The following is a 19573-nucleotide window of genomic DNA, read 5'->3' as shown; positions in this document are numbered from 1 at the left end:
GAGAAATCATTGCCTATAAACTTGGGTCCATGAATCTCGAGATCTGGCTCTGCCATTAACTAATGGTACCATCTTGGGGAAATTATTTACTCCTTGAATCTTATTTTCCCTCACTTATTATGTAAAGAGGTGGGAGTAGATGGTCTTTAAGGTCTTTATCCCTATTTGTTTTAATTAATCTCTGTTAAATCCATAAATAGGAGGGAGGAGAAAAGGAAGTATACATATTCCTGTTCCTAGGGGATTATTACTGACATCAACACAGTTCTGAGTTTGAAGCATCAGTTGTACCATATCTTCAAAATGTGTTTTTCTCTACTCCTCTACTCTATGATTTATGGGTGGGTTTCAAATGATCTGTGAGTCCTTGGATTTTGGATACAAAGTTTTGAGTGTATGTGCACATGTTTTCTCTGGAGAGTGTCAGCAGTTTTTATCAAGGCTTCAAACGGTGTGTAACCCTTGAATATACAAAGCCTGTTAACCAGTATGATAGGAACTAGGTGCCTGGATTGAATTCTATTGGTTTGGCATTCCCATTAATTTCTAAATCTTTAGACAAAAATTATACCAAAAATTATACCAACTAGGAGTGAGCAATTACATGCCTAGTGAATCATCTTCCCATGTAGACACGGAAGAAAACAATTGTCATGATAGCTCTGTTATATTATCATTAATAACTATTAAGCTATTATCAAGCTAAGTTTACATTTCATAAAAAGCCAGTATAAAGAAAGAAGTCAAGTAGGAACAGTCATTTTTATGTAAGTTTATATTTGTTTGAATAGTGAGAAGTGAACTTAAAGAAAGTTTTTTTTTTTTGGAAAAAAATGTTACATTTCACAAAGTGATTTCTAAGCATGTGAATTCAAATCACCTGGGACTTAAAGAAAAAAAGAAATATGAATCTAAAGGAAAGAATTATTACAAAATAATGAACCACTTTGCTGTTTACTTCCCATAAGATATTTTTTCATATGATGAAAATCTCTATTGTTTCAAACATCAGCATAACAGAGAACAAAGAGGTTTTAAAACATCAAAATTTGTTTCAGGAGACATGATGAACTATATCTACAACTAAGAAGTGAAAACTGATTATAAAGCTAATTCTCTAGTCAATATAAGATCACAATTTTGCCAAATCTGTGCATTTCAAAAAGTATGGTTCCTAAGAGTGAATTAATGGTGCATTAAAAGGAGAATAATTACCTTTTCTAGCCCAGTATCATACTGAGGACAAGCATAAAGTACCATTGCTAAGGGTTCAAATCACTGAATTTACTATCATATGATTTTCACATAAAAGCAGATAATTCCTCTGCAATAATTTTAGCCAAGCCAACATATCCCTAACAGCAAATTTCATATCTAATATCTACGATGCTAATTGACAAAACCTTATATTGTTGATTGGAGATTTGAAAAATAGATTAGATATTTTTAGAAGCAGCCTGTGGTGTGTGGCCTTTCATGAAATGTTAGCTGACTACCCCTGGAAAGCATATTACTAATTAAGGTAACTGAACACCAATATCATACAGATTAAAACCAACTGATAGGCATACAAGTCATACTTACTATGCTGAAGCACTTTTAAGGCAAATTTAATTTTAAATAATATAAACTTCTACTCCTAAATATTTCTTTTGCTTCTCTTAAAAATAAAATTGTCATCTTATGTGGCCAAAATAATAGCACTATATTTAATTAAATAATGATTAATTATTAATGATTATTTTATCCAACAATACAAAAGTTTTAAAATAACAGTATTAATATTTCTACTATCACTTGAAATATTCAATGCACTTCAAACATTTATTATTATTATGAGAATGTATTATTCTACTAACTTTGAGCAAAATACTGCATTCTAGAGCTACTTGAAATAATTGGTTACTAAGTGAGATGATGTAACTGCTTTACAGTGTTTTAAGTTTAGAGTTTAATACCCTTCTTAGTACATGGAAGAGTAAGTATAGTTTTTACCTGCTATGAACCTTTCTTTGGTAAAGATATTCAATTAGAAATATTTTGGTTGGGGGTCAGTTTTGCCAGTCTATTTTGAGAAAGTTAAATATAATCTCTATAGCTTTTTATAACAGTTTATTTTTTCACCATAATCTGGCTCACCAAAAAATACTCAATGTTTAGTTGTAGTGACTAGTTCATAAATACAAATTTTGCCAGGCAAACTGATTCTGCCTTTTCCTATTCAGTATCAGTCATATCAGATGATAATTGCATATTTTCATTAGTCAATGCAATTTTTAAATTAACCTTTTGAGAATACTATAAATTCGCAAGTAGTCATGACTAATAACACAGAAAGATCCCTTGTAAACAGCAGAGAGAGATCCTGTATCCTTTCAGTGATAACATCTTTCCCCCAGTGATAACATCGTGTAAAACTATAGTGCAGTTTCACAGCCATGATATTAACATTAAAATAGTTGAGATTTCTATCAGCACAAGGATCACCCTGGCTGATATTTTATGGCCACACCCACTTTCCTCCCATCTCACCACCCTCTTAACCCATGACAACTGCTAACCTGGTTTCTATTTCTGCAATTTTGTCATTTCATGAATGTTATATAAATGGAATCGCATAGCTTGTAACCTTTTGGGGTTGGCTTTTTTATTCAACCGAATTCTCTAGATATTCATTTAGGTATTGTGTTTATCAACTATTTGACACTTTTTATTACTCAGGAGTATTCCATTGTATGGAATACCACAGTTTACCAATTCACCTGTTGAAAGATAACTGTGTTGTTCTCAATTTAAGGCCATTACAAATAGAGCTGCTATAAAGCAATCATGTACAGACTTTTGTATGAACATAAATATACAATTCTTTAGAATAAATGCACAGGACTGCAATAGCTGGGTCATAAGGTAGTTATATATTGAGCTTTTAAGAAACTACCGAAATGTCTTCTAGAGCGGCCATACCATTTACATTCCCACTAGCAATAATCTAGTTTGTAAGTATCTTTATCAGAATTTGATGTTATTTAAAAAAAGACTAGCCATTCTGACAGATGTGTAGTGAGTCTGATGGTGGTTTGAATTAGCATTTTCCGGATGACTAGTGATGCCGAATATCTTTTTTTTATTTGCCATCTGTTTAGCCTCTTCAGTGAAATATCTCTTTCATGTCTTGCCTATTGTCTCATTGGACTGTTTTTTTTTTTTTTTTAAATTGAGTTCTGAAAGTTCTTTATGTATTCTGTATAATAGTCCATTGTCAGATATGTGCTTGCCAGTGTTTTCTCTCAGTCTAACCTGTCTTTTCATCCTCTAAATTGTTTCAAAAGTGGAGCAAAAGTCTTTAATTGTGGTTAAGTCCACTTCATCCATTTTTCCTTTTGTGAATCATGCTTTTGGTATCTAAGAATTCTTTGCCTACCCCTAGATCTTGAGGATTTTCTTTTACATTTTAAAGTCATATGGTTTTATGTATATATTTTAGTCCATGATCCATTTGAGTTAATTTTTGTGTAAGATGTGAGATTTAAGTTCAGCTTCTTTTTCCCACCTTGCCTATGAATGTCCAGTTGTTCCAACACCATTTGTTAAAAAGGCTATCTTTTCTCCACTGAATTGCTTTTGCAATTTGCCAAAACTCAGTTGGGAGTATTGGTGTAGGTATATTTGAGTTCTCTTATTCTGCTGCATTATCTGCCTTCTGGTATTCTTGAACATTTATAGAATTCTACTTTGTTCCTTATATAGTGTTTTTGTTTAGCTTTTTTAGTATATGCTGTAGTTATTATGTCATATGTATATAACGTATCACAGTCTGTCATCCATTTAACCAGTTAAAATAAATTGTAGACACCTTATCACCATTTATATCACTTTATCTTTTCATATTTATGATTTAATTGTCAAAATGTTTTCTCCACATACATTTAGAGTCATATCTGGCAAGCTATAACTTTAGTTTTAACTGTCAAACATAATTTAGATATCTCAAGAGGAAAAGGAAAGTCTATTATATGTATCCTATTTTTACTTACCATATTTGTTCTTCCTATTGTTCCAAATTTCCTTCTTTTACTATTTTCTTTCGGTTAGAGAACATCTTCTAGTCATTACAAAAGGACATTAGGTCTGCTTATGAAAATCCCTACTTCTTCATTTGAGAATATCTTGTTTTCCTCTTCATTCCTGAAAGATATTCTCACTGATATAGGCTTAAGGATTAGTATAGGATTAGTTCTTGTCATTCACCGTGTGAAAAGCATCATGCCACTTCATTCATTGTGGTTTCTAGGAAATACACTGTATTTGAGTAGTTTTCCCAACCTAGGTAAGATATCATTTCTCTCTCACTACTTTCAAGGTTTTTCCTTGTGTTCAGTTTTCAGAAGTTTGGGTATGCTGTGTTTTGGCATAGATTTCATTGAGTTTACCCTATCTAGACTTGTTCAGCTTCTTGAATCTGAAGGTTTACCTCCCTACCAAATTTGAGAAGTTTAGAGCAATTATTTCTCCAAGTACTTTTTCAGAGCCTCTTTTTTCTCCTCTCCTTTCTGGAATTCTGAAGGCATGAATATTAGATCTTTTGTTACAACCTCTCAGGTCCCTGAAACTCTGTTTATATCTATTTCAGCCTGTTTTTTCTGTTATTCAGACTGGGTAATTTCTGTTGTTCTAATTTTCAGTTCATGGATTCTTTCCTCTGTCCCTTACATTTTGTTTTTTAACTCATCCATTGGCTTTTTATTAGTTACTATAATTTTCAGTTTTAAATTTTCCATTTGTTTCTTCTTACTATCTTTTATTTCTTTGCTGAGGTTTTTAATTTTTTCATTTGTTTTAAGTGTGTCCACAATTGCTTGTTTAAGTATTTTTATCATGGCTGTTTTAAAATCTTTATCAAATAATTCTAACATCTCTGTTACCTCATGAAGAATTAACCTTACCCAAAGAGAGGGCTGAGCTTTCCCTCAGCTCCTGGGAAGTGTATTCTAGGCCCTTGGAACACGATTGTCTGATGGATATGTCTTTCCTTGGGGGCTTTGATCACCTGAGAGTCTAACAATGTGATTTATGATGGGGGTTTTGGGCTGCATGGTATCAGTTCCACTGCTAAAAGGGCAAAAGATGAAAAGGCAGCTATATGTGTGATTAAGCAATAAAAATTTTGTACGCCAAAGACCCAGATGAGCTTCTGTGGTTGGCAATACTCTGTGCATGTTGTCACACATTGATGTCAGGAAATAAGGATATCCATAGGGAGAGGATAATGGAAGTCCTGCATTTGTTACTTTTCCTAGACTCTGCCCTATGTATTTCTTCTTTTGACTGATTTTAATCTCTCTTCTTTGTCTATAATAAACCGTAACCATGAGTATAATAACTTTCAATGGGTTGCGTGAGTCCTATTCAATTATCAAAACTGAGGGTAGTTTTGGTAAACCTCTGGTCTTGCATTTGGTATCATAAGTGAAGATTATCTTTTGTGCATCCTGTTCCCTCTAACTTGGCAGTTGGTAAAAATCTTGCAGCATCTATTGATCACTTTTCTTTTTCATTAAATATGTGATGTTTCTGGGTTTTTTTGTATGATGATTCTTTTTTGACTGTGACCTGGACATTTTGGGCTTTATGTTATGAGATATTGACTCTTATTTAAATCTCTGTTTTATATGGTTTCCTCTAACCCAACTCTAGGGGGAGGAGTATGATGCATTGCTTTTCTTGTTACTGTTAGGTAGAGATAGAAGTCCAGGTTCTCACTGTACCTTTTATTGACACTGAAGATGGGGAGGAAGCTCCTCATAACTGCCAGAGGGTTTGGGAATTCCAGCTCCCCTATGGCCTCCATTGACCCCACCATGGGGGTGGGGTGTCTTTGTTATTCTTGACAGGTTAAAGTACTGATTCTCCAATAACTTTTTTCTCCCAGCAGAATGGGTAATGGGCAGAGAGTTTCCCTATGTGATCCTCACTGTGACCACAATGGCCAGGGTCCTTGTTACCACCTGACTCTGTACTCCAGCTCTCTGATACATCTCCAGCAGGAAGCTGGGGTAGCCTTGCAAGGAAAGAAGTCAAGGTTTCTCAGGGGACTTTTGCTGGCATAAATGAGTTGGACCATAGTTTTTTATGTGTTGTTTTGCTGAAGTGGAATCCTTATTGCCTAAAGGTTTCTGTCTTGCTAGTTTCTCCTTTTTTTTTTCCCTTGTCCTTTGGCTAGAGAGAGCAAGTTTTAATGGATTTTTCTGTGTGTGCCCTTTGGCATTTGTGGCTTTCTGCTTTTTTCAGCACCACATCTATGATACAGGGGACTAAAGAAAACCCTGGGAACCAGGACATTCAACACCATGTTGTTCCTCAGGTCCTGACAGTCTATCTTCTGCTGCTGAGTGTCTTTATTTTTGTTTTACATATAATATTCAGGGTTTTTGGTTGTGCTTAATGGGGAGAATAGGGAAAAGTATGTCTGTCTTCTTGGAAGCACAAGTTCTAGTCAATACAATTTTTAACACTGATATTTTGTCTGCTAATGTAATTTCTTAACTTACCTTGCTCCCTTGTCCGAGTCATACCTCTTTTTTCTTATCTTGCAAAGGATTGTCCTATCAGCTTAAAGTATCATGGTAGCATTCTCCCAGTTTCTATTGTCTTTTTTTTTCCTTTTAAAATTTATTTTTATAACATTTGTATTACACAGTTACATTTATAGTTGTATAAAGATCATCACAACCAAATTTTATAGCATTTCCATTCCAAACTCCCAGTGCATTCCCCCATCCCCCAACCTGTCTCATTTGGAAACCATAAGTTTTTCAAAGTCTGTGAATCAGTACCTGTTCAAAGAAGTTCATTATATACTTTTTTTAGATTCCACATGTGATAGCATTTGATGTTGATGTCTCACCGTCTGACTGACTTCACTTAGCATGATAATTTCTAGGTCCATCCATGTTGCTGCAAATGCCATTAGTTCTTCACTTTTAATGACTGAGTAATATTCCATTGTGTATATGTACTATGTCTTCTTTATCCACTCCTCTATTGATGGACATTTAGGTTGTTTCCATGTCTTGGCTATTGTATACAGTGCTGCAATGAACACTGGCCTACATGTATCTTTTTTTTTTTTTTTTTTTTTTTTTTGTCTTTTTGCTATTTCTTGGGCCACTCCCGCGGCATATGGAGATTCCCAGGCTAGGGGTCTAATCAGAGCCGTAGCCACCAGCCTACACCAGAGCCACAGCAACGTGTGATCCGAGCCGCGTCTGCAACCTGCACCACAGCTCACAGCAACGCCGGATCATTAACCCACTGAGCAAGGGCCGGGATCAAACCCACAACCTCATGGTTCCTAGTCGGATTTGTTAACCACTGTGCCACAACGGGAACTCCCATGTATCTTTTTGAGTCATGGTTTTCTCTGGCTAGATGCCCAGGAGTGGGATTGCTGGATCAAATGGTAATTCTATTTTTAATTTTCTGAGGAATCTCCATTCTGTTTTCCACAGTGGTTACACCAATTTACATTCCCACCAACAGGAATATATTATCTTGACCCAGCTTCACTTATGAGGTCTTTCATAGTCTTTTAAAGGCATCTAAGAGAAAACTATTATCTTGGAATTGCATGTGTTTTGCAAAGAACTCTTGAGGATTTGTTTGAAGTCTTTTTTTTTAGGTCATGGATCAAAACAGAAACCTCACTTCAGATATATAACCAACATACTGATTTTAATTTTAGGCATATAGCAAGAAAACAGCAAACTCTCAGGATCCTTGGGTTAAATACATTAATCCAATGTTATAAAAATCGAGATATCTAAAAAGCACTTACAAATGTTAGGAAATGTGGCCTAAACTTAGATAACGTTCCATTAAATTAGTAAACCATTACTTAAAAATGTGTAAGGTATTTTACATTAAACTTTACCTTAAAAGTTCTAGTAGAAACTGTTATATAGATGCATATTTTTAGATTACTATCTGGCTTTCCCTAAAACCAATTCATTAAAAAACTCTATTTTTAAATAACTTTTAATATACTATAATTGTAATACTAATTTTAGTTGTAACCTCATACTTAGATCAAATGTAACTACAGCGTATGATTTAGTTTTAATCCAGAAATTAAACTTTTTGTGAAATGTAGATGTATCATGACCTTAAATTCTCAATGTTGCATTCTGTAGTAACTGTGATTATTATCACAAAGAAAAACACTAAATTATTGCTCTTTAGCATATGTATCGCCTTTCAATATATACTATTTTCAATTTAATTCTAAATTTTTAAAAGATATTTTATGTACAAATCTCCAAACTTAAAGTATATTTTTAGGAAAAGATATATGTATAGGTTAAGTTTTACTGAAAAAGAGGGAATGGTCCATTCTAATCTCATCTTTTTGGTTGATTTATAATAAGGGCTTTCTATTTGTGGATGTTAAAATAACAGGGTTTGTTTGTTGTATTGCTATTGAGCTTGAGACTATGATGAAAAAGAGAATAGTTTATTTAAAACACAATTACAGATAAGACACTTTCAGCATGCCAACATGTTCATAGATTACCCAGTCTTTTGGGCCAAATATAAACACAACAGGTAAACAATTGTCCTTACTAATAAAACCTTTAACTTTTTAATCAAAATTTTATTTCTTCATATTTTACTTTAAGTTAAATTTCATGATGTCAATCAATTGCTTTTCTATCTTTCCAAATACACTCCATTTTGAAAGCCCAAAATATTTGAACATCATTTAAAAATCTACAAATATATATATGTATATGATTTATGGCACTTTAGGTTAATAAAGATCTTTATAAAACTAAGTTGTCTTACATGTTAACCAGAATTTTTTGACAGATATTTTATTCATTTTCTACTTCTTGCCTTTTTCTAGATTAGGGTTCTTTAGTTCAAATGAGGCCACACATTTCTATTCTATAGACTAGCAATTTCCTGGATTTAGGCCAAACAGTTATTTATTCTAATTAATTTCTGGCCACTCAGAGGCACACTCTGTAGTAGAAAAGCTAATGTTACTTCTGAAAAGGCTATAGAGAAGATCATCTTTACTTTCAGGATTGTTTATTTTAATTCACTGATCTATGAATTAAATCTATTTTGTTATTACATTTTTAAGTTCAACTTACAAGTATTTTTATTCTTTTTGTAAGTGTATCATTAAAAAAAAAACAAACAAACTGGGAGTTCCCATTGTGGCTCAGCCGGTTACACACCCAACTAGTATCCATGAGGATGTGGGTTTGATCCCTGGCCTTGCGCAGTGGGTTAAGGATCCTGTGTGGCCATGAGCTGTGGTGTAGGTTGCAGACACCACTCAGATCCTACATTGCTATGACTGTGGTGCAGGCTGGCAGCTGTAGGTCCAATTCAACCCTAGCCTGGGAACTTCCATGTGCTGCAGGTGCAGGCCTTAAAAAAAAAAAAAGAAAAGAAAAGAAAGAAAAAAACCTGCTTTAAAGGAGTTTTTAATGGATACTTGGTCTTTTTTACAAATGCATTCACTCTAACGTGTACAAACAAATCATACCTGTTTACACATTTAAAATATATTTGATTTTCTTTTCAAGTCCTGTCATGATCTGACAACAAACATAACTTCTCCAATTTAAATCACAACCAGCAACCTTTCTTCAGTACCACCGTCATTCCTTATTGAGTCTAGAAACTGCCTTCTCCTGTCCTATATCTCTGTGATAAATTTACTCCCCCTCCCCCCCCCTTTTTTTTTTTGACCAGAGCTGATAGCAGGGGTGAACTAATTTGCAACACACCAGACTTCTGAGAGGGTCTGCCTATTATCAGGTAACCAAGTCAAATACCTCTTTCCCTTCTCTGGACAATTTTTTTTTATTTTAACAAATTTTAACTTCTGTGTAAATTACATCTTCATTTGGTAGCTTCACTTCTATGTCAAAGAAATCCCTGTGACTTCTGATATTTGAACTGTCAACCATGTGCTCTCACTTGTCTTGATCTTCCTGGAAGTAGGTCACTTAGCTGGGGGTTATAAGGAGACAACCATCTTTCATTTGTCAATCACTTGGGCATATACGTAGATATAGATATAGATATATAGATATATAGTTTTTCAAATATTGATAAGCATTCCATTACTAGCCATGACAACAATATATTTCTCTGTTTTACTTCCTAAATATGTATGCTGAGTCAAATATGAAGTAGGAAAGTAACCCCCCTCTCAATTCAGGCCATTTTGCTGCTCTTGATGTTCTAATTTTTCACCAATGGAGCACCATGGTCTGTTTTGAAATAGCCCCCAGGATTCCTTCTGTTACTTTTTTTTTTTATTTTTTTATTTTTAGTGCTGCACTCATGGCATATGGAGGTTCCCAGGCTAGGGGTTGAATCGGAGCTGTAGCCACAGCAATGCCAGATCCCAACTGTGTCTGCGACCTACACTACAGCTCACAGCAAAGCAGGATCTTAACCCACTGAGCAAGGCCAGGGATTGAACCTACATCCTCATGGATACTAGTCAGATTCGCTTCCCCTGAGCCATGATGGGAACTCTCCCTCTGTTACTCTTATACAACAAATGCATTTAGATGAACATGGTGAGAAGTCCATACTGTTTTCTCATCTTTAAGTCTTGCCCCCTAGAAAAGATGTTTGTTTCCTTGCTTTTACTTAAAAATCCATGTAAATCCCAGCTTGCTCTCTGATCCAAATTTTACAGCTGATCTGAGCCAACTTGGTTGTTCATAATTATTTGCGTTTGGGGGGGGGCTTTTACAAATTGGTGAGGGTTATAGGGCTTCTCCTTACAGTTGCCCCAAGTGGCAATGAAGTCAGAACGTAAACGAATTTTACCACATATGCAAGCAGTTCTTATCATCAAGGCACAAAACCAGACATCCAAACTGTGGTGAGCACCCTTCCTTTTAGGAGATCCAAGCACCCCTCATGGGAAAGGTTGACTCAAGGCTTGGATTCTGCTCACTCTGTGGACTGCATCATCTGTAGTGGGGATGGATATACCATCTGTTGGAATCAAGCCTCAACTGCCATTCTGGAGAGTAAAAGGCTGCTGGGCTTATTAGATTCTTAACATCTGTTTATGAAAAAAAAATAAGTAAACGAGCAATGTCGCTAAAATTATTCTAGCCAATTCATACATTTTACTAATGGCTAATTTTACTTGGCTAACGTCTGTTAGGTAAACAAAACAAAACAAAAACAAAACCACCTCTGTTACTGATCAAAAATCAAGAGAGCTGAGTGCTGGAGGCTTTTGATTAAATTCTACATAATGTTCCCTGGAGTGTTTTCCCAATTAAGTAGCCATTGTCAGAATGTGGATTAAAACCACTCTCTCTCTTTGTCTCTCTCTCTTATACACACACAAACACAGAGCACTGACTCTATGTTGAAATATTTTAATATAAATATTGAGATTGAAATAAAAGAAAAGGAGAAATACTAGCGAGGGCTTAGCGAGGTAAATCAAAGATTTTTAAAGTGTTGGGGACTAGGCTTTGAAAGGAGCGAGGCCATGGGGGACTTTTGCTTTAAGAGCTGCCATGCCTCCTGGGGAGACCATCATGCTTGATTCTGTGGATGTGGAGAGTCAGACACAAGAGTCTAGGTTTGAACCATGAGGTTGAGGGTTCTATCCCTGTCCTTGCTCAGTGGGTTAAGGATCCAGCGTTGACCAGAACTCTGGTGTAGGTCGCAGTCGCAGCTTGGATCCCATGTTGCTGTGGCTGTGGCATAGGCTGGCAGCTGCAGCTCTGATTGGACCCCTAGCCTGGAACCTCCATATGCCATAGGAGCGGCATTAGAAAAGGCAAAAAAAAAAAAAAAGAGTCTAGGTTTGACCTATAAGGGCATCTGCTCCCCTGAAAACCTGGGTTGGCAAGTCATTCATCCATTCAACCAACAGGTAATCCTCAATAACTGAAACACTATTGGACCCAGAGAATTCAGACAATAAGCAAGCTCTTAGTGGAGGAGGGAAAAGAAAAAAATTAACAGTAATTGAGCCCTTGCTATGTGCTTGCCTGTGCACTCACTACATGCTGAATATATCATTTCATTTAACCATTATAAAAACTCCAGGAAGTGTCATTTATTATTATTGCCCTTTCTAATGATCTGAGATTGAAGTTCAGATCTGTGAGGTGACATTTACTTTTACTTTTTTACATTTACTCAGTAGTGGTAGGCATTTGAATTCAAGTCTGAATCCAAGTATTTGATGACACATTTATAAATGTGAAATGTTTATAATAAGGACAAAACAACACAAGGTCAATTAATCTGTGCAGATATTTAAGATTATATTCCACTAGCAAGAATGATGTCATTCAGTCTTCTAGTGTTTGACTTTTAAGAACCAGCAGTGGAGTTCCCATCCTGGCGCAGCAGAAATGAATGCGACTAGGTTGTGGGTTCTATCCCTGGCCTCACTCAGTGGGTTAAGGATCCGGTGTTGCCATGAGCTGTGGTGTTGGTCGCAGACGCAGCTCGGATCTGATGTTGCTGTGGCTGTGGTGTAGGCCAGCAGCTGTAGCTCCAATTTGACCCCTGGCCTGGGAACCTCCATGTGCTGCACCTGTGGCCCTAAAAAGCAAAAAAAAAAAAGAAAAAAGAAAAAAAGAACCAGCAGTTAAAGTGCTATAGAAAATCTGAAGAGGTAAGAAGATCTTCCGTGTTATTCTCTAATGGAGAATAAAGAAATATAATTTTATCAAGTGATTTTATCTAATAATAATCATCACATATGTCTTTCTAACTTTAAAATTTAAAGGTCATTTTTATATGCATTGTCTTTTAATCCTCACAAAAATCTCGATTGATATATATGTGTTTATGTGTGTGTATATACATGTGAATATGTATGCATATGTAAATATATATGTATGTGTAAACACACATGTGTATGCATATGTGTGTGTATATAATTTTATAGATGTGGAAATTGACATATAGAGAAATTGAGTTATTCAGCTATCAGGTTTATCAGTCCATAGAGTTTAATAGGCAAATTCTCCTGATTTTAAGGCCAGTAATTTTTTATACTTGACCATAGCTGTAATGTTACAGTCATTAAGACACTTCCAAAGTTATATTTAGCTCTCTATCTTAACCAGATAAGCTAGGTCATATTGAAACTATCTTAAATCATGTGATCATCTGAATTTTCAATAGCTGCAGGGAAAAATGTCCCAGAAGTTTCCACTGAGTGCTTTAATGGCTCTAAGTACCCTCTGAAATATTTCACTCAATTGGTATTTAATTTTTTTGCTCAGATAAGTTAGAAATTACTTCACTTTTGTTAATTGAGATCCTAAGTCACATAAGTTACCATTTTAAAATATCCATAACACCAAAAACCCCATTCCCTTATTGCTGGAATTTGTATCATATAGTATTCCTGTCTTCTCATCTGAATATTTACATGCCAAAAACTGGCTTTTTCCTGCTCTCTTCCAATTGAACTTGAGAATTACCTTCATCACACTTTTGCTAAACATATTTTTAAAATTTTATAATAACAAAATTAATCATTTGTAGCTCTTTAAAAAGTGATAGCTGGAAACACTTTTCATAAAACAACCTTATGCAACCTTTCATCTAGATTCAGTATCTGACAGACAGAGCTCATTAGTTGAATGCTAAAAATAAAAACCAAAAACAGTAATAACTGAAGTGTCTCTGACTTAAGTTCAATGTCATTTTTTTCTCTTCCTTTCCATGGGAAAGCTTCTTTGAAAATTCATCTATAATATAAAGCATTTATGAAAATATTTTGTGCCCAATACATCATAGCCATTCAATAAATATTTGTTTGCCATTGTTTTTAAAAATTTGTAAATAACTGATTCATCTCATCTTTTACATCTTTATATTTGTGATTTTGCTCTTCATTATGGTTATCATTTTCAGAAAAATGTTTTGATTTTTAAAAATTCTGCATATTAGCTTATTTAAGTGATTTACTTTCCAATTATGGCTTTCTTTTTCCTACAGATTCTTGCTTTTTTTCTGTTTAGAGAAGATCTTTCAAATTGTCTCTTTAGGGTGTCACCCACAGATATGGAAGTTCCCAGGCCAGGGGTCAAATAGGAGCTGCAACTGTGGGCCTACACCACAGCCACAGCAAGGCAAGATCTGAGCTATGTCTGCAACACAGGATCCTTAACCCACTGAGCGAGGCCAGGAATCAAATCCACATCCTCATGGATACTAGTTGGGTTTCTTACCATTGAGCCACAATGGTAACGCCTCAATTTTTCTTTCAGAATAGGTTTAGTCCATTAAAATGAACGAAATACCAGCATTTTTAGCAACATGGATGGACCTAGAAATTATCATGCTAAGTGAAGTCAGCCATACAATAAGACAACCAACATCAAATGCTTTCACTGACATGTGGAATCTGAAAAAAGGACAGACTGAGCTTCTTTGCAGAACAGATGTTGACTCACAGACATTGAAAAACTTATGGTCTCCGTAGGAGACAGTTTGGGGGGTGGGGAGATGTGCTTGGGTTATGGGATGGAAATCCTGTGAAATCAGATTGTTATGACCATTATACAACTACAGATGTGATAAATTCATTTGAGTAATAAAAAAATAAAAAAGAATAGGTTTAGTGTTGCTGTATTCTTTTAGTTTTTATTGTCTGAAGAATTCTTTATCTCTTCTTCTATTCTAAAAGATAATCTTGCTGGCTAGAGTTATCTGGGTTGTGTAATTTTCCCTCTTAGGATATTAAATGTATCTTACCACTCTCTTCTGGCCTGCAACATTTCTGTAGAGAAATCAGCTGAAAGCCTTATGGGGGTTCCCTTGTAATTAACTCTTTGTTTTTCTCTTGCTGCCTTTAGAATCCTTTAACTTTTTCCATTTATTATAATATGTCTTGGGGTAGGTCTGTTAGGGTTCATCTTGCTTGGGATGCTCTGTTCTTCTCATACCTGGATTTCTATTTCCTTCCTTAGTTTTGGGAAGTTTTCAGCCATAATTTATTCAAACACATTTTACAATCCCCTGTTTCTTTTTTTTTTGTCTTTTGTCTTTTTGTTGTTGTTGTTGTTGTTGTTATTGTTGCTATTTCTTGGGGCGCTCCCGCGGCATATGGAGGTTCCCAGGCTAGGGGTCGAATCGGAGCTGTAGCCACCGGCCTACGCCAGAGCCACAGCAACGCGGGATCCAAGCCGCGTCTGCAACCTACACCACAGCTCACGGCAACGCCGGATCGTTAACCCACTGAGCAAGGGCAGGGATCGAACCCGCAACCTCATGGTTCCTAGTCGGATTCGTTAACCACTGCGCCACGACGGGAACTCCAACAATCCCCTGTTTCTTTCTCCTCCTTCTGAAACCCTATTATGTACAGATTGGCACACTTTATATTGTCCCATAAGTATCTTATATTGCTTTCATTTTTTTTTTTAATTTGGCTTTCTGTTGGATGCTCTGATTGGGTGATTTCTATTATTCTATCTTCCAGATCACTTATTTGTTCTTCTGCATTATTCATTCTGCTATTCACTGCCTTAAGCTCAGCATTCATCTCAGCAAATGAGTTTTATCATTTTTCATGACTTCTCCTTATAGTTTCTAGTTCCTTTTTTTATAGTACTCTGCATTTCTATTGATAGCCCTTCTTAATCCCTTCAGTATTTTCATTATCTCTTTTTCGAAATAGGTGTCTATTAGGCTGAAAAGGTCTGTTTCATTGTTTGTTCTTTCAAGCGAATTATCTTGGTCACATCCTAAGATTCCTATGTAAACAGACTCCTTTAATAGGAAGACAAGATTCCTTTGAAATTGGCATCCTCCATTTAGGTAACAATTGGATTTCACTAATTTTTTAAGGCTATTTTCTTAGCTAAGTTAAGAATAACCTCTTGAAATCTGTTTAAGGCTTACCACATTTATTCTTCATTGAAAAAGTAATAACCTTTTAGCCTGGTCTATGTTGAATATTTTCAAATTCTAAATTGGTGGAATCTGATTATTTTAAAAAGGAGAACATTTTATTCTCCCTTACAATGCAGCTTATATAAGCATTTTTAAGTGCAATTAATTGGGGTCCTCTGGGGGGGAAAAGTTCTATGGTAAAATGTATTTGTAAAATTCTCAGCTAAAGGACATTAAACAGATTTTCCTGACCTCATAGAACCATTGATACTGCATTAATGTAAATTTTGAATCTCTGAAAGAGGGTTATATTATGAAGCATTTTTGCAATGTGTTTACCTCTAAGTCTTTCACATAGAAAATGTTTCAAGAATTCTTTGCTTTTCCTAGGTTCTCACCATCATTGCCCCATAGGACTCCTTTGAACTCATGATGAGGATATTTCTTCTTACTTTGTCTCAATTCCAAAACTGTATTTTTTTTTTTTTTGTCTTTTGTCTTTTGTCTTTTGTCTTTTGTTGTTGTTGTTGTTGTTGCTATTTCTTGGGCCGCTCCCCTGGCATATGGAGGTTCTCAGGCTAGGGGTCGAATCGGAGCTGTAGCCACCGGCCTACGCCAGAGCCACAGCAACGCAGGATCCGAGCCGCGTCTGCAACCTACACCACAGCTCACGGCAACGCCGGATCGTTAACCCACTGAGCAAGGGCAGGGACCGAACCCGCAACCTCATGGTTCCTAGTCGGATTCGTTAACCACTGTGCCACAACGGGAACTCCCCCAAACTGTATTAATTAAAAAAATTTTTTTTTCTAAATTGGCACTTGTTTATTATGTTGATTGAGCTCCCATAGAAGCTATACTCTGAGGCAAGGATGGAGTGGATATAGTTTACTTGGAAAATGCAGGAACCATCAGGGGAGTGGTAACGGGTGACTTAGAGAAGTGTAGACAACCAGTAACGGATGCTCTATGAATCCAGCACCCAGAGTGGACAGCTAAAAGTTGATCCTCCCTGGGAAGTTCTGGCAATTTACACATGCCTCAGCAACTATCTCAGCTGAAGGATAAGGTTGCTAATATATATATACCCTTATACCAGCACTTTTGGTTAAGGCCCTGGGGGTGATGTTAATTTGTTAAACTGGAATCACTTATGGTCCTCCATGCCAACAGACAAAATGGTTCTTGACAGCCTGAGGGCAACCCTCCAACAGAAATACAAGATTTGATCTCTGGAAGTCACATTGACTTGCATAGCAACACAAAGGGGATTCTCGGGATTAGAGGCTGAGGACTTATAGCATCTACCAAAGTCAGGACAGAGGTGTTGGACACAAAAGTCAAATGTTCAAGCCTAATATAGCTATAATCACCATAGGAAATAATTCAAATTAATAATATAGCTCTTGAATTCAATCCTCTGCCAACTCTTGTATGGTATATGATTTTAGTAATGGAATAAAGAACTAGCCTACATAATAAAACTAGATGCAAAATCTTAAAGTAATAGTTTTCAATCTCCAAATATGATTGCTTTCTTTTTCATGGATGAGTACATAGATAGAAAGTATAAGGCTTTTTTTTTTCTTTTTCAGCCATACCCAAAATATATGAAAGTTCCCAGGCCAGGGATTGAATCTGAGCTGTAGCTGTGACTAGCGTTGCAGTTGTTGCAGCAACGCTGAATCCATAACATGCTGGGATAGAGCAGGAACTTCAGTATGAACATTTTATTGTGAACTACATCAGAGTTTATATCACTACAATAATCATAGGAAACCTTTAGAAGACAGCTATGCACTTCTAAATAGTTTCTAATAATCATTTTATTGTAGATATAGAAAACTGGTATTGCATAAAATAAGATCAAGACTAGGCTTTCCTTGATGTAGAGCATAAAGTCACAGGAGAATGCAGACAGCCCTAGAAAGAGGCAGAAGAAAGGACAAATGGTAAACAAAAATAACTTCTCTGTCAGTAAATAGTGACACTGTTCTTCATCCCATCTTGGCTTGGGCACATGATAATGTCACTTGCTCTGGTCCCCTAGTGACCAATTAATTGTGAGTGGAAGTTACATCATTTCTGGGCTTGAACATTTAATTCCAGTGAGAGGCCCTCTCTTTTCCATCTGGCTTAGGGCAAGCAACATTTGAGATGGTAATTGCTCCATCAGCATGAGTTTCTGAATGACTAGGATGAACTGAGATTCCTTATTGATCTGAAGGAAGGCAGTAAATCTTTGCTGGTTTAAATCACTGAAATTTTATGTTTTGAAATTGTTAGTGTTACTGAGCATTACCTAGAATGTACTGACTGATACACCTAAACTACTTGAATCTGAGTCTATTTTCTAATGCTAATAACTTGTAGCCAGAATGATTTATCTTTTTTTTTTTGACCAAGGTTTATGGGCTGTTAGGGGAAATAATGGAAATATTCTTCCTTAAAGATAGTTCACTCTTTTCCTTTCGCTCATGAAGTAGAGGAGAATTTTTTCAACAAAGCAAGTATTTAATGTCAGAGTTGCGATATCTGTGTTTTGGGCACACAAATTTAGTTTCTCTAAGTAATGTCACCATGGTTATTTCAGATAGATCATTGTTTCATAATAAAACTAGAATATTGAGGAGGTAATTTTATATTTAATTTCTCAGTTTCTTCATTTATTTGTTCTTCAAAGATTATTATAATATATACTAAATGTCTGAAATATAAGCATAATTTTGTAGGATGGCATCTTTGGACATTTTGTGTTGCAGATGAATCAAAATTTTAAAAAATCCCTGACTTATAGAAAAAAATCTCAGTCTATTTATTAATGAAAGGAAGAAACTTTTTTTTTTTTTTTGTCTTACTGGTAATGACTACCAGAGTAGTAATGATTATTATGCAGATAATTTAAAATTTGGAGTTTTTTTTTCCTTTTTATTTGTCCACAGGTGTGGCATGTGGAAGTTCCCAGGCTAGGGGTCGAATCAGAGCTTCAGCTTCTGGCCTAGGCCACAGCCACAGCAACTGCAGATCTGAGCCTCATCTGAGACCTACACTGCAACTCACAGAAATGCTGGATCCTTAACCCACTGAGTGAGGCCAGGGATCAAACCCATATCCTCATGGAGACTATGTCTGGTTATTAACCTGCTGAGCCATAATGGGAACTCCAAAATTTGGGCTTTAGAGAGAGAGAACTGGATTCCAATCCTGACATCCTATAGGACCTTAAGCAAGTTATTAGAACTCTTTTAAGTCCTGGTTTATTCATCTATAAAATAGACATAAAATAACTCAATTTGAGGTTTGTTGTAAGAATTAATTTACCTGAGGTATATAGGGCACTTAACGTAGAATCTAGTACATAGAACTGAAAAAAATGTAAGGTAGAATTATTTTTGTCATGGATTCAATCTGTCGACTTACAGAAAAGCACACAACATGAGAATTGTGAGTTTAAACTTTATTCCAGGAGTTCCCGTCACAGTGAAGTGGAAACGAATCTGACTAGGAACCATGATGTTTCGGGTTCAATCCCTGGCCTCACTCAGTGGGTTAAGGATCTGGCATTGCTGTGAGCTGTGGTGTAGGTCACAGATGCTGCTTGGATCTGATGTTGCTGTGGCTGTGGCATAGGCCAGCGGCTATAGCTCTGATT

The 19573-nt window shown here is 35.9% G+C and overlaps 1 protein-coding gene across 9 annotated transcripts in view; it reads left to right on the top strand.

The window, feature by feature from the left end:
- LOC102160378 (uncharacterized) overlaps nucleotides 1–19573 on the top strand; it is a 418107-nt gene that overhangs the window by 164779 nt on the left and 233755 nt on the right. The window contains exon 3 of one of the 9 annotated variants that reach the window (XM_084959558.1): nucleotides 9766–9831. The exons of the other annotated variants lie outside the window; for them this stretch is intronic. Within the exon in view, the coding sequence (XP_084815684.1) occupies nucleotides 9766–9811 (46 nt within the window). The 3' untranslated portion in view covers nucleotides 9812–9831. Of the gene's footprint in view, nucleotides 1–9765; nucleotides 9832–19573 lie in introns of those variants that run through there. 9 annotated transcript variants of the gene reach the window in all.

This window comes from Sus scrofa, chromosome 1 (genome assembly GCF_054392235.1).
Source record: "Sus scrofa isolate SSC_HxYL_T2T_F1_AM1 chromosome 1, Sscrofa_HxYL_maternal_Yorkshire_Landrace_v2.0, whole genome shotgun sequence".
Classification (NCBI taxonomy): domain Eukaryota; kingdom Metazoa; phylum Chordata; class Mammalia; order Artiodactyla; family Suidae; genus Sus; species Sus scrofa.
The sequence above is the reverse complement of the archived record's forward strand: the minus strand, read 5'-3'. Positions and strand labels throughout refer to the sequence as shown.